The sequence below is a fragment of the Rhinoderma darwinii genome, chromosome 11 (assembly GCF_050947455.1).
Source record: "Rhinoderma darwinii isolate aRhiDar2 chromosome 11, aRhiDar2.hap1, whole genome shotgun sequence".
NCBI classification, from domain to species: Eukaryota; Metazoa; Chordata; class Amphibia; order Anura; family Rhinodermatidae; genus Rhinoderma; species Rhinoderma darwinii.
This window is the reverse complement of record NC_134697.1, coordinates 95,793,519-95,809,736: the sequence shown is the minus strand read 5'-3', so window position 1 is coordinate 95,809,736 and position 16,218 is coordinate 95,793,519. Positions and strand designations below refer to the sequence as shown.

General features: G+C 44.1%; 1 protein-coding gene across 1 annotated transcript in view; it reads right to left on the bottom strand.

Moving 5' to 3' along the window:
* Positions 1-424: 424 nt before the first annotated feature.
* STX3 (syntaxin 3) overlaps positions 425-16,218 on the bottom strand; it is a 46,769-nt gene continuing 30,975 nt past the window's right edge. The window contains exons 4-11 of the mRNA XM_075842115.1: positions 14,949-15,023; positions 13,006-13,073; positions 11,750-11,858; positions 10,992-11,065; positions 8,261-8,398; positions 7,862-7,972; positions 6,744-6,862; positions 425-4,931 (exon numbers count right to left, since the gene is read on the bottom strand). Of these exons, the coding sequence (XP_075698230.1) occupies positions 6,776-6,862; positions 7,862-7,972; positions 8,261-8,398; positions 10,992-11,065; positions 11,750-11,858; positions 13,006-13,073; positions 14,949-15,023 (662 nt within the window). The 3' untranslated portion in view covers positions 425-4,931; positions 6,744-6,775. The remainder of the gene's footprint in view (positions 4,932-6,743; positions 6,863-7,861; positions 7,973-8,260; positions 8,399-10,991; positions 11,066-11,749; positions 11,859-13,005; positions 13,074-14,948; positions 15,024-16,218) is intronic.

Below are 16,218 nucleotides of genomic sequence, written 5' to 3'. Positions count from 1 at the left end.
CCTTGTGTCCGGCTGTTCCTTACCACTGGACTGAGGCTTTAATGGCCTTCAAGACATTTCATCGTCCCTAACCTTAGATCCCCGGGAAGTGAAATTTGGGTGTATATAGCGGTTCTATCAATCTGGAAAACCTTTTTGCTCCGTCACACTACCGGTAGATCTTATATTATATGCCCGTCTACTAAACTCTTCCTGGGTCAAGGAGGTGTGCAGGAGTTACATGTTAAAGGGTAACTAAACTTCAAAAAAATCTGGTGACATGTCGGAAGTTTTGATCGGTGGCGGTCTGATTACCGAGAACCCCACCGATCGCTAAAACGAAGCTGCAAAAGCGCTTGGCTGAGCGATATGCCGCTTCGTTTATTATAAGGAGCAACCGGTGTGCGGACTCGGCCTTTTTTTAAGCCCATACACCGCTCCGAGGAAAGCAAGTGGCACAGGGCACACCCAAGCGCTTCTGCCGCTTCGTTTTAAAGATCGGTAGTGGTGTTCCACCGATCAAAACTACTGACATATCACAGCGCTTGTCCCCATACATTACAGATCATAGCTCCTCGTGAAAGGAGCAAACGAGTGCCGATCAACGAGCTTTGATCGGCACTCGTTGGAACGGCCAAAATTGGCCGGTGTCATAGGGCCCTAACTTTGGATGTACTGGCAATTGAAAAAAAAAACATTTTGTGCCCGAAAAACCCCTTCGACTTTTTTTGTGCTGCAGCCAAACCTTAGAAAGGTCTTTCCTAGTAACAGGTTCCTTTGGGTAAAACTGATACACTGTTACGCCTAATGCAGGGCCATAAGGGGGGCAGTGCAAGAATTCATGCACCATTCACCCCAGACCCTGCACCACGCATAACACAGTGTATCAATTCGACAGAACGATCCTTTAAAAACATTATTTAAAGGGTAACTACATTTTAAAAAAACGTAACAGGTCAAAAGTTTTGATCGGTGGGAGTCTGAGTGATCGCTGTGGAGAGACGATCAGAAATTAACCGGTACAGCGTTCACTCGAGCGAGCCTGCCACTTCATTCCATTGGACATCTGAGATTATTAACACATGACATGTAACTACCTAACATGACCGTAGCTGTGAGTGTATGAAAACGTAGTCGCTTCTCCTTCCAGAACCCAAAAACAGCGCCCCCCAGTGGCCACAATATAGAAAAAAAAAAACAGTATAATTCCTTATTTACAGTGCACAACAATCAAAACTACGGGACTTGAACCTATGACTATGGAGATGTCAAGAAGGAGTTCAGGCTTCAACAATGCCAGTTGTGTCAATAAACCCCCATGTAGATGAGCCCATTATGTACCCAAGACCACATTTCTCTGCATGATGTGAGAGTTGAGGAATGTTCCGAGCTCCACAATAACTACTTTTATTGTCCGAGAACCATAAAACCCACCGAACCTAAAATGCAGGTTGAGCTGGTCTAGAAAAGCAAATAACATTCCTACGTATCTGTAAAAGAATGCCCATACCACAATCACACCCGACGTCTTCTACCCAGCACGTCAGATTTACCATATATTACTGAGTTTACTCTACGTCTGGTATAGTCCCAGGGTCCCCCGTCTTTTTTACACCCTTCAATAAGCCCTGTAAGCCAGCAGCCCTAGTAGTCATGACTGGTAATTTGGTCATATCTAGAAGCCTGCAGCTTTAAGGGCATATGTATACAACAAACTAGGCAAATCCAGTCCTACATTTTCTCATTAGCTGGGGTTGCTGCTGATTTTATCATCATGGGTGTAGATGTAGAAGGGCGTGACTTGACTACCAAGCTGCTTGGACCTGCTATGTGCACAGTGACAATCCAACTCCGTCCATCTCAGATCACTCAAGTCTATTTCCAGTTCCCCCATATGCTGTGGATCAACTGTTTTAGGGTCCCCTCTGTGCTTTCTCGAAATGACCGCAGCGTTTTTTTCTTAGAGAGTCTAAGACACTCCCTCTGTTTACGGATTGGACGCAACTGCTCAAGTGAGAACAGTGGGAGTGTCTCAGACTCGTAGTCTAAGAAGGGCTGCGGCCAGAGGGGACCCTAAAATAGCAGATCCATGGCCGAGGGTTGCAACTGGAGGGCATCCGGTAATATTACTCCATATACCCCATCATATTTAAAATGTTGTTCCGAGATCGGAGGGTCGCTTCAAACAATTATCTCAGTGGAGAACCTATTTAAAGGGGTTGTCCGAACATTGTTTGATGGGCTGCCCTTAGGATAGGCCATCAATATCCATTTGTGGGGGTTCGACTCCTGGCACCCCTGCCGAAAGCTGACTGAAGGTGCCACTGCATTAGTTGCCGTGGCCTTCTCAGTGTTTACTAGGCACAGTGTCGTACACATTGGTAGCGGCTGTGCCTGGGATTGCAGCTCAGTCCCATTCCCTTGAATGGGACCGTAACTACAAACGCAAGCACAGCCGCTCCGGATGTGTACGGCGCCTGTAAACTGTGAAAAGGCTGTGGTGATGAACACTGCGGCCCCTTCACTCAGCTGATCGGTGGGGGTCACGGCAGTTCCACCCCACCGATCGGATATTGATGGCCTATCCTAAGGATAGGCTATCAATAAAAAATGTCCGGACAACCCCATCACAACTTTTTGGCCAAACGTTTCGCTTATACGCCAGTTAAAGCTCTCGACGGATGCCATAATAGCCAACGGGTGACAGATGGCACTGTTAGGCGTCCACCACCCATAGGCTATTTTGACATTGGTGTAACGTGTGCCTCATGAAAAGCTCGTGACGTATATGTCACATGCCATACAGCGGCATCCATCACCCTAAGGCTACGTGTTAAATAAACGTATTCTGCGCGGTATATTCGTTTTTGCTGGATTATGTTGAATGGCCTAGTCTGCTATGCGAAGTCATAACTTTTTTTTTTTTAGGTATGTGTACCAACTGGATGCGGGCCAAAAGGACAATCTTAATTTAACAATAATGTTACCATATTGACACATTTCCTGGGAGCTCTCCTGGTGTACACGCTAAACTAACATGGCAAACGTGATGTGAACAGGGCCTTACTCAAAGCTATTGATTTATTATTGACTAATATCTTTACTGTACTATACTTACTACTGCAATACTGCCCCCTATGAACAAAAATATGACCTAAATAGGAAAGAGTTGCGACTAAATGAGTTAGAATGTAATGTAATAGTTGACCGGGCCAAGTCTGCCAGATCCATGACGTCAATGTGCCCAAAAACAGCATATCGAAAGGGGTTGTAACTAACTAATGATGATAGCTTATAGGAAACCACACATCATATAAAACACACCCACTGCCCCTAGTGCATATTGAACGTAATTGTCTACTTTATTTCGCTAATGGTTGATGTAGACACTACGGTAAGGCCACTGTTCCCAGTGGTGGGGTACAACACTTGTACCTTAAATAGGTAGTCCAGTGTAGAAAACTTATTTCTATACACCCTATTATGGGATTTTGAGGTAATAGTGGGGGGGGTCCTCTATTCAGGATCGTCATCTCTTGGTCAGAGTGGAGAGCGGTTACATAGAACATCTCTCTCTCTCTCTCTCTCTTTCTCTCTGGAGGACCTGTCCTGTCCTGTATTACACAGACAACACATTGATATGAAAGGGCATTGTGTAATGCTTCATTTCCCCTGTGGAGGCACTGTAGGGAAATTCAACACTTACAGGTTTCCCTACGGATTACAGCTGATCTCTGAGGGTCCCAGGAAGGAGACACTTTGTGATCAGCTTATAGTCAAGGAACCTTTGTAACAAATAGGGCTTATCCAAAGCGGAGAACTGCTTTAAAGAGGTTATCCACCTCAATTAAAAACTGATAGTACAGCAACCTGAAATAGAGTATGGCATGACTTTAACGCTACCAAGCTGCTTTTCCCCCTCTCAGTGGTCAATATAATCAGTCACGTTTACCAGTCTGGTTGCTAGGGATACACTGCCTAACAACCACAGGTTTTTACATTACAGTTGTCTAGTAGCACGTCCCTAGCAACCGGTCTGTCTCAGATTGCTCTGGTCTCCAGCTCAAGCCTCCAGACTACAATCACAAACTTTTCTATGTCTTAATGCTATATTTACCATATCTTGATATAGGTGGAGACCCTCTTTAACCGCTCCCAACACCGACCTATCGTGCGGTATTTTAGAGCAGCTGTCCCCATTAGGACTCACATTTTATTTTACCTCTAAATTCCCTTCCTCAAGCACATATAGAAACTACAAACGACATTTACGTCAGAATGTTTTTGGATGTGTACAGTAGGACATCCAAAAATACTCAAAAATCACAATGACAAACATACAAGATCTAGTCTGTACTGGCCCCAAAACATGGCCACTGGGTTAAAGCAACTGGCAATTGTCAATAGTGAAAGCAAGGTCAGTTGTTACCAGGTTACTAGAAATTCGTGGAGGAAGGCCCAAAACATTGAACTTGGTCAAACAAAAGAATAATTTTTTTTTGCTTAAAGTGACCGTTTGGTTCATCCCACCATATACGTAGAACTATAGTCTCTTAGTTGGAATAAGATTTCAAGGAATATCTTCTTGTTTGGTACATTTGGCCTATGTTTTTGACAAAAAGCTCTTCTTACCAATTTGAGAACTTTGCGATTTCGGTTTCTCTTTGTAACATATATAGAAATAACGTATGATACGGAATTCACAAGTTTTTCATCTGTCCTCTGGTTTATAAGCCAGGACAGAAGATTAGGATGGCATTGCTAACCCCCCAAAAAAGCAGAGGTCCAGGGGATCCGAGATAAGGAGAGGTTTCCAGGAGGAAGAAACATAGAAGATCCTTTTGTCGGTGGGGAAAAAGAGGTAAACCGGGGTGGTGGAGCAGGCGAAGCTTCTGGAAGGAATTAGGATCAGTAGCTTTGGAAGGATTAGGTGTCATGGATGGAGTGTTACACTAGGGATAAAAGGAGAAGATATGTTACAGAAAGCCACAAGACACATTCTTCATGGACCACAGCTGTCATCTGAGCTACATAACCTTCACAAACCATAGAGTTCTAAGACGTCCTCCTTCATTACCAATGTTCGGTTATGAATTCCTAAGAAGCCCATGCACACCGGTTGGGTTGCAAATTACTTCTTCTCAGCATCCTCATCTCTAAAATATCTAGTCCTCTTTGTTGGAAGCTTACTTTAGAACATATAGGCAGTCCAGGTGGGGTCCACCCATCCATATTTGTTAGAGGACAATAGAAACGGTTGCTTCAAATGCAACAATCACAACTCCAGTACGAGTAACGTAGGCAGGGAAATCATCAGCCAACCTATTTTATTTATAGAGCTGTTATATCAGCCAACATGCCCTACTTCTCATTCGGGTGATGTGCCCAATGCTAACACAGTGCCTACAAACACTCTGAAGACTGATGTAACCTTAAAGCGTCCCTCCGTTCTCAGGGTCGAATTATAAATGTGATGGGGTATATGGAGTAAGATTACCTGATGCCCCTCTCCCAGGGATCCTCGTTTTAGGGTCAGGCACAGTGCTTCTCAGACTGAGTCGAAGACACTTCCTCTGTTCATGCATTGGACAGAACTGCTCACAGAGCAGCTTTGGCCAATCCAAGAACAGGGGGAGTGTCTCAGATTCATAGTCTAAGCAGCCCTGCAGCCATGTTGGGACAGCAAATGAGGGGACCCTAAAACAGTGGATCCATGGCAGAGGGGCACAACTGGAGGGCACCAGGTAATATTACTCCTTATATACCATCATATTTAAAATGTTGTCCCGGAACCAGAGGGTTGCTTTAAGGAAACCCTCGAAAGGTCTTCTCACCAATGGTGAAAACTTGACAACTGGCTCTTTATGGTGCGTCCAGGAGTAACATCCCCCGCTCAACCCACATTCCTTATACCTGTGGTAAAATGCGTTTTTAAATTGTCGACAAGTATCCAGGAACTTTTGTAACTGTTCCTTTCAAAGACAAATACATTTCGTAAAGCCTGTAAAATAGGGTATTTCTAACCATGTAATGAAATCATATAACACATGGCAGGATTTGACGACTCTTGATTTTTAGTTGAATTCCGGTTCATGTCATCTGTCATTTGTATAACACGTTCATTTTTGTATAATGGTATTACTAAACCACCTGATGCCCTAAAAAGGATTTCTAATTCCAATTCATAGTATTATTATTACGACATGTAATCATTTGGGAATAAAAAATTATTTGCGTGATGAAGCAAAAAGGAGATTAATAACCTTGCTGTCATATAAATTTTCTTGATCATTTTATCATTACTAATCTCAACATTCCTCTTACAATTTCTAATTTTTGTGGTTTTTTTTAGACATCAGGACACATGGTGAAGTAATGCTGATGTGTCATATGTCACCCTACCGGATTGGATGGGTGCTATCCTCTAGCCCATCATCTAAGTCATGTTTTTATTAGCATTGACCGTATCAGCTGTGTTATGTATTCTGGGGTCGAATCTGTGTTTGCTGTGCCAGGCTGAGGGAAAGAATATTGTCTTATTGGGTATTCTTCTAGCACAGAAACTAATATTTCCAAACTGGAGGGGCATAAACCTCGAGTGGTTTCTTCGTGGGTGTATTTAATGAATAGGATCGGAGCCACCGATAAGTTTCGAGAACCGGTTCTCTTTGAGAAGAGGTGGAAAATCTGGTCTACAAATATTTTTATTTTTTTTCTGTCTTCCCAAAATCCCCAAATGCTCTGTTTACAATTTCACTACTTACAGTTGTTTTTACCCAACATCAGGGTCGTAGTCTCAGTGCTTTAGTCCCACAGATAAGCCGATAATCAGGGCAATAATTGCTAGCAGAATAATTACCACCACAATAATTATGATCGTTTTCTGGAGGGAAGCAACATCAAGGACAGGGATAAGCAAATGATTACAAAAATTTCATTTATAGATACAGTCGTAATTTGAGCGTCGGACACCGTACCGACGTGATGATTGTCTTTTGTGGCACACGGTCCTAAGACCCATAGGTCAAACATCACCTGATACATGCATAGTCCACAAAATCATTATATTTGTAGTCAACAGGTCAGGGCAGTCCTCACTTAACCTTATCTAATTCTGTATGTACCAGCAAGTACTGGAGCCCAGAAACATGGCCGATCCACGAAGTGCTTCATTCCCCATTGACGTAAGAAACAAGATACAAAATGAAGGATTGCGGTAAGGAGGAGCAAGCATGTCTAAGTACTCTTCCATCTAAAAGATACATCTAGGATCTGGACCAGGATACTAGGGTTAACGGCACTGTAATGGGGTGTACTACTAACAAAACAAAAACTAGATGCTAAGGGTGTGGAGGAGGTAGCACAGCCACATTTCTACTATTTGCTTCAGGGCAATTCTCACCCGCCTGGCCTCACTCTGGTATTTTACTGCTTTTTTTGTGTCGGCCACTGCTCGTTCCACAAAGCCCACCGACTCATCCATGTTATTTTCTATGCGGTCAATAAGAGCACCCTTCATGAAGAAAAGAAAGGGTAGCAAAAGAAGGAATAGGAGGGTATAAGCAAGGGGAGAGGGGTATAAGGCAAATAAGAGTAGACAAGTATTGGTTCGGACATGTAGAGAATTACACGGAGGAGAATACGACAACCAAGGCCGGTTGCCATTTGCGGACAACGGAAGTAAGGTGGAGAAGCAGGATATAAAAAGAGAGTTATAAGATTTGCATATATATATAAATATGGTAAGATATTGTGCAACCGCATAACAAGATGCTTTCAACAGTCTTCTGCATGGACCTAGGCTGAGTCCTAAAAACCCTTTGTGTTCCTAAACGTCCTGTGGTAGTGTATTGTCAGTCATGTGGTGGTCTCCTCGTCTCACCTTTCGTGCTTTATTCTGGTATTTCACAGCTTTTGTGGTCTCTACTCGAGCTTTCTCTACATGCTCCACCGACTTCATGACGTTGATTTCTATATTATCTGTCACTTCCCCCTGAAATGGACAGAATGCCTCAATAAATGTAGCTGGAGGATGTTTCAGGAAAAGAAATACAGCCAGCGACAAGAGATGTAGTTACCTGAGCTATGTCGAGCCTCAGTCTCCAAGCAAAGCATTAAAGATAGAAAACAGGACACAACTGAGACACCCAGTGGCTTATGTACGTTTGTTAAGCACCACACAGAATATATATTCTTCCCACTAAAGAACGCTATATAAGTATTATAACCACTCTCATCTGTCATCCATGGTCTCTTTGTCCACTTTAACCTGTATGGTTACCTGGTTCTCGACCAACATGGCGATGTCCAGGAACATATCATGGAGTTCTTTCAAGCTGCTCTCCAGTCGTACAATATCACGATGCCGGGATTCAATCTCACTCAAAGCTTGACGGGATATCTGTGAGTCGTTAATTATCTGAAAAATGAAATGATAAAGATGTAAAGGCCCTTTTTCATATGAAAGCTCGTTCCCGATCATTGTCCTGTGTAAACAGGGCAACGATCAGCCGATGAATGAGCGAACAGTCATCTGAGACTTAGGCACTGTGTGGGAGCATCTAGGGCTGAGGCACTGTGTAGATGTATCTAGTGCACTGTGTGGGAACATCTGGGACTGAGGCACTGTGTGGGAACATCTTGGGCACTGGGTGGGAGCATCTGGGGCTGAGGCACTGTGTAGGAACATCTTGGGCACTGTATGGGAGCATCTGGGGCTGAGGCACTGTGTAGATGTATCTAGTGCACTGTGTAGGAACATCTTGGGCACTGTATGGGAGTATCTGGGGCTGAGGCACTGTGTGGGAACATCTTGGGCACTGTGTGGGAGAATCTGCGGCTGAGGCACTGTGTGGAGGTATCTAGTGCACTGTGTGGGAGCATCTGGCACTGAGGCACTGTGTGGGAAGATCTTGGGCATCGTGTGGGAGAATCTGGGGCTGAGGCACTGTGTGGGAAGATCTTGGGCATCGTGTGGGAGAATCTGGGGCTGAGGCACTGTGTGGAGGTATCTAGTGCACTGTGTAGGAGCATCTGGGACTGAGGCACTGTGTGGGAACATCTTGGGCACTGTGTGGGAGCATCTGGGACTGAGGCGCGGTGTGGGAACATCTTGGGCACTATGTGGGAGAATCTGGGGCTGAGGCACTGTGTGGGAGCATCTGGGACTGAGGCACTGTGGGAAGATCTTGGGCACCGTGTGGGAGAATCTGAGGCACTGTGTGGAGGTGTCTAGTGCACTGTTTGGGAGCATCTGGGACTGAGGCACCGTGTGGGAACATCTTGGGCACTGTGTGGGAGCATCTGGGACTGAGGCACTGTGTGGGAACATCTTGGCCACTGTGTGGGAGCATCTTGGACTGAGGCACTGTGTGGGAGCATCTGGGACTGAGGCACTGTGTGGAGGAATCTAGTGCACTGTGTGGGAGCATCTGGGACTGAGGCACTGTGTGGGAACATCTTGGGCACTGTGTTGGGAGCATCTGGGACTGAGGCACTGTGTGGGAACATCTTTGGCACTGTGTGTGGGAGCATCTGGGGCTGAGGCACTGTGTGGGAACATCTTGGGCAATGTGTGGGAGAATCTGGGGCTGAGGCACTGTGTGGAGGAATCTAGTGCACTGTGTGGGAGCATCTGGGACTGAGGCACTGTGTGGGAACATCTAGTGTACTGTGTGGGAGCATCTGGGACTGAGGCACTGTGTGGGAACATCTAGTGTACTGTGTGGGAGCATCTGGGACTGAGGCACTGTGTGGAAGCATCTGGGTCTGAGGCACTGTGTGGGAGCATCTGGGACTGAGGCACTGTGTGGGAACATCTTGGGCACTGTGTGGAAGCATCTGGGACTGAGGCACTGTGTGGGAACATCTTGGGCACTGTGGAAGCATCTGGGTCTGAGGCACTGTGTGGGAACATCTTGGGCACTGTGTGGAAGCATCTGGGTCTGAGGCACTGTGTGGGAACATCTTGGGCACTGTGTGGAAGCATCTGGGTCTGAGGCACTGTGCGGGAACATCTTGGGCACTGTGTTGGAGCATCTGGGACTGAAGCACTGTGTGGGAACATCTTGGGCACTGCATGGAAAAATCTTGGGCACTGTGTGAGAGCACCTTGGTCTGAGGCACTCTGTAGGCATCCTGTAAATCTGTGTGGTGGCATCTGAGACACTTATGGGGCATCTGTAGCTGGCAGACGCTTACGGTGGTTTTACACTGTATTGTTGATCAGTTCTCGTTTTCTCCATTTAAACAGAGCCACGATCGCTCATCCCTATACATTTGCATCTTGTTGGCAGCTGCCGACAAGCGTCCATTTTTTGGGTTGCATAAAAGACCCGATCAACAGACAGACGAGAGCTTGCTCATTTCTCAGGAACGTTCGTTCATAGGAGCACTATTTTGTCTGATCATTGGCCCATGTAAATGGCCTTTAAGGGAACATTGTGGCTAAAAAATAGGAAACTGTAAAAATTGGCCTTTGGTGTTGCACACCTCATAATGGACTACTTTAAAAAAAATTCTGTGACCTACGTTATTCCATTTTTTCTAATTCAGTGGGAAGTAGGAAGGTATAAAAACGTTCTGTTAAAACGGCCCTGACGCTTGGGCTAGTGTAACTTAAAACCTAAAGTAATGTTGGATTTAGGACTAAGCGTAATGTTCTAGCGTTGTCTAGATTCAGGTTAGCTTGCAGTTGGAAACACAGATTTTCTTATTTCTTGGATGTTTTTTATATCCATTCAGAGTTTTGAATAAATCACTTCTGAGTTCTTAACCTCCCAAAAATCCTCTGTAGGTTGTTACCAGCCCCACAAATGAAAATGTTAGGTTATTTTCATACATTTATACACTGGTGCATATTGGAAAACCTTGTAAAAACTCATGTTAATTCTTCAACATTGATGTCCAAGGAAGCCCTCAGAGATACTGAGTGCCAGTGATATTGTGAGCCCAGGACTGTTAGATGGTCTGATCTCTGCTCCTGGAAGCAAACTTTAGATCTAGCTTCTCACCCCAGATGTAAAGATACTGGGATTTCCGCTTTCAAGCATTTCCTCCAGTTCGGCATCTGTTGTACTTTTGCCGGCTGAAAAACATGACATCAACGTCACATTATAGTCATCATAGGTTCAAAAGATATACACTAAACTATTTCCATGTTTTTGTGGTGGAACAGTCGAAAATGTTATCTTTTCTTTGACACTGCTGGAGCAGAAGAGACGCGTCCACTATTTTAGATTAAACAACACAAAAATTTGAACTGCACATTCCAACAAAATGAAACAAAACGTGTATACAGGGGCAGAAACACCTGTGACTGCAAATTTATACAGCACAAGAAAATAGTGACAGCACACTGCGAACACTAATGCCACCTAAGCCACTAAATATAAATAAATATGCATTACTGCTAAATCTACTTACAATAGGGAAGTTCTTAGCGCACATTTTGATCAAATTGTGTGAGCCCACCTGCCACGACAAGGCGAACATTAGTGTTCGCAGAGTGCTGTCGCCATTTTCTTGTGTGCTGCACTATTTTAGGTTATCCACATTATGGTCATGGTTCTACTGAATCAGAATGATGGTGCTAGGAAACCTCATGGAATGCAACGTCACTGTGGCGACCTTGTATCCTATGGTGTACTACATGTCATTAAAAAGCTATACTGTTTGTATATTCGAGCAGCTCTATAGACAGCTTATCAGAAACAAAAATATCTGAAAGATTTCAGGCCAGAAAAACAGACAAAACTTATGGGTGACTCACTGATTTCCAGCTGTCTCTGGATCCGCCCTTTGCTTCGCTCCCGGAAATCCACCTGAGCTTCATTGTACTTTGTCATAACATCCACAAATTTTCGAGAGAGAACAGAATGCTGTAGAGAAGACAGACCATGAGATCTAAATAGAGACTTTATGTGTGACCTGCACATGGTTGGATGGACTTACCAGAACATCACATCCCTGGCTTTTATACAATAATCAGTCCCAAAGGTTGAGCAGTAGGCAGCCCCATTTTGGGTTGACTTTGGAGACAATCACGCAAAACTAGGGTGTATTTCTTATTGGTTTAACCCCAAATTATTTCATAGACCTTATTCATGACATACCCTGTGTATGCAATGATAACATCAAAGTTGCCAATGTAAATAAAGTGGACAAGTACAGGTTCTGTATAGATAGAAGGTGGGCCTCCAGTATAATTTCATCTCCCAACGAGCCCAAGTCCAATGTTGAACCCACACAGAAAATATATTCTTCTGTTGTATGTCATAACTAAATAATACGTTGCAGTAGGGAATATCTACAAGGTGACGCCACTATGTAAGCCTTTATCTGGACCTCGTGTAGGCACTTGAGAGTGTAATATTTCCACAATTCAAGACTCTCGGTCATACCGCCCAGGCTGAGACACAGAGGTGTAATTTGAAGCTTCTGAGCTACAGAAAATATCTGTTACAGGGCCCCCAACCTACCATGTGCCATTTACAATACTGGTGTCTTCCATTGGCGGTCCTTTGGTCTTCCTCAGGCACCAGGGCCCGAGTGCGACTGCTTCCTCTGCACTTTCTATAGCTACACCTTTGCTTAGACAGATTACTGTTGAGGTTATGGATGGATTTAGGAGTATGGCTATGGTAATCTGGCAGATTATGATGAGGGTTACATCGGAAACTTTTGCCACGTTGCATAGTTCCATAATTCGAAGAATGGCAACTAGTCATAACGATGACTCCTAAAAGGTGGTTAGCTGGTCACCCCTGCTACTTAGCCACATGGCAGGTCTATTGAAAATCTAAAAAGTTTAATTTGATAAAACTTGCTGGATTTGGGGATAGTCAACTTTGCCTTTGTCTAATGAACTTATTTTCTTTTGACCCTTTTATTCACCAATATTTAGTTTTTTTTCTCAATAGCCTGACTTATGGTTTAAGACATTGTATAGATTTCCAATTCCACTTTTATTCTAGTAAACCATACTGGACTACTCCGCGTTCCAAGATAATTCTGTATATGCCATACCTGAGATTTCCGTATTCGAAGGTCAGCAGAGGACTGTATAGTATCCTGCTCTATGGTCTGTTCCATTGCTATAAAGGGAATGGTACAAGCTTAGATTAGGTTGAAATACCAGGACGATAATATATCCAGTTGATTCCTAAAATGAGTCTAATGTATTCTTATAAGTTGTATAGATACAGAAGTCACTTACCAGGGACAACCTTAGGGACAAATGTTATTGTTATTATTATTTATTTTAAAGCAACATTAATTCCTGGGCGCTGTACATACGAAAGGGGCTTAACGTGAGACAATAAAACCAAAAATAATATACATGAGCTCAATGAGTGACAGACCAGTACAGCAAGAGAGACAACGCTGCCCGTGTGGGGCCTACAAGCTACAAAGGAACGGGGAAGGAGACAGTAGGTGAGGGTAGAAGCTGTTCATCTGGTAGAGTAGTGGCAGCCGGGTTATTGCAGGTTGTAAGCTTATCTAAAGAAGTGGGTTTTCAGGTTACATTTGAAGGTTTCGATGATGGGAGAGTCTCCGATGTGTTGATGGATGCACAAAAGAAATCTTGGAGACGATGATGTGAGGCGCAGATAAAAGGACAGCAAAGCGGAAGGTTTTAGGAGGACTAGAGATTACGCGGGGGGTGGTATCGGTAAATTAGGGCAGATATCTATGAAGGGGACAAGTTGTGAGATGATGAGGGCATGTACTCAAATTTTTGTTGACTCGAGGTTGAGGAAAGATCGGATTCGAGAAATATTTTTGAGATGGTGGTGGCAAGAGATACTAAGGGCTTGGATGTGAGGTGCCAAGGGTTTGGATTAACTGTGGAGCTATTAACTGTGATTGAAATTCTGGTAAGGGAGTTGGAGGGGACAGGGTGTGGACAGCCTTGTATGTCATGATTGTTATTTTGAACTGAATTCACTGGGCAATGGGTCGTTACTGAAGCGATTTACAGAGGGGAGAGGCAGAGGTGAAACAAGAGGAGAGGTAGATTAACCTTCCTGCAAAGCTAAGGGTTGATTGGAGGTGTGCACGAGTGTTAGATGGGAAGACGCAGAGAAGGATGTTGCCGTAATCTAGGCGGGAGATGATGAGGGCATGTACAAGCATTTTTGTTGACTCGAGGTTGAGAAAAGATCGAATTTGCAAAATATTTTTGAGATGGAGGCGGCAAGAGATGGTAAGGGCATGGATGTGAGGTTGCAAGGGCTCGGAAGTGAGGTTTAAATTGAAGGTTATCCAGAGGCAGCAGAATTATGGGACTGTGGAAAGTGTGAAGCTGTAAATAATAGTTCTGGTAAGGGACTTGAGTGAGATGGGGAAACATGATGACGTGATGAATTCAGTTTTCTCTATGTTGAGTTTACGGATGTGGGAGGAGAAGAAAGAGACTATAGCTGTTTGACACTCTGGAAAGCAAAGAGGTGACATCGGGGGCCAGAGAGGTAAAATTGTTTGTCGTTTGCATAGAAGTGATACTTAAAGCCATGGGATTTTATGAGCTGTTCCAGGCTAAGGGCATAGATGGAGAAGAGCAAGGGTCCCAGGACGGAGGACTGAGGGACCCCAACAGAGAGCGGGTGAGACGAGGAGGCGGTGTGTTAGTGGGAGACGTTAAATGTTTGGTTGGTGAGTTATGAGGAGATCCATTAGAGAGATAGGTCTGTGATACAAGGGGTTGAGAGTAACATATCGGAGTGGTCGACTGTGTCAAAGGCAGAGGACATGTTTAGAAGGAGAAGAACAGAGTAATGTTGTGAGGCATCGGCAGTTAAAAGATCATCAATCACTTTGGTTAGGACTGTTGAAGTAGAGTGGTGAGGAAGGACGAAAGCCAGATTGTAAATGGTCGAACCATCTTAACTACTCATTGGTGAGAACCATATATGACAGGTGACAGGACATAGCTGATAGTGGTAAAAGGCCATACATAAAGCACTCACACTTTAAACGTGACCTGACGCTGTTTGCTGCTTTCTTGATCTCCAACGTCAAGTTCTCCAATTCATCCTTGGTTTCTTTAAAAAGATTTTTAAAAAATTCAAGTTATTGCACAAGTCCAACAATATCTTAGTGGACAACAAGTATGTTTAAAAACATTCAGGCTTATAACATTTTATCTACTTCTCTACCCTCAAGGTGGGCAGCTTGAAGTCCACCAGTCCACAGCTTGGGATTCTTTTAGTTGGTACTAGTTCCACAGGAGCCCACTATGTAAGGAGGTCCACTGCCACCCAAAAAGTAGCTTCCTACGTGTATTAGATTGCATGTGAGGGACTACTGTGTGGAAACTATATGGCAGTTTGTGGGCTCTAAGGCAGTATTATTTAAATGCTACATATTATTTGGGTGCTATATGGTAGTATTATGTGGGCCGCATATGGCACTATTGTCTTGCCACTATATGGTGGTATATAAAAACGGTCAAAAAATAGAAAGCAGGGGGAGCCCTAATTTTCTCTTTGCCCATGACCCCAGTTTATATAAAACCAGTTCTGACTTAAAGATCCTTGTCCTTGCCTCCCTTTCCCTCTTCCTATAATTTTTTCCACCTTTTTTTGTTTGCTGAGGTGGCAGTATCGCAGATTCACAAAGCTTACTGTTAAGGAAAATTGAACCAGCCTGAATAGTAGTGCATTGTCTACATGACTCCCAGAATTTTTTGGACCATGCGTCCTTAAACGGGCCTAACACATTAGTTCAAAGTTCTAATGTATATGGTGACTGCCTGACAGTACACCGGCTGGATTTCAATACCCTTGAATATTTGCCACCGGCAGAAATGTCTAGCCACAGATTATTCATCTCACCCCAGTCGACTAAACATGCACACACAGCCGACTCAAGCATTTATGTTTATGGATGGTCAGGTTTACTTTCACCACATTCAGACTTAAAGAGAACCTGTCCCTAGGTCATATAAGTTGAACTGAATAACTGACTTGAATAGCGCCGTCTCCCTGATTCCAGCGCAGTTTTTCTTTTTTTCCTGAACACCCCCGTTCCAGAGATATGGCCCACTGTTGTGTTGGCTTCCTATATGCTAATTTTCCGTAATTAGTCAACAGGGCATGAGCTGCCTCGCGCTGATTGGTTAGAATCAGAGGCAGGGAAGCTAGCTCCACCCCATTGGCTAACTACAGCAAATTGGCATAGAGGGAGCCAACACAACAGTATGCCATATCTCTAGAACGGGAGGGTCCAGGAAAAAAA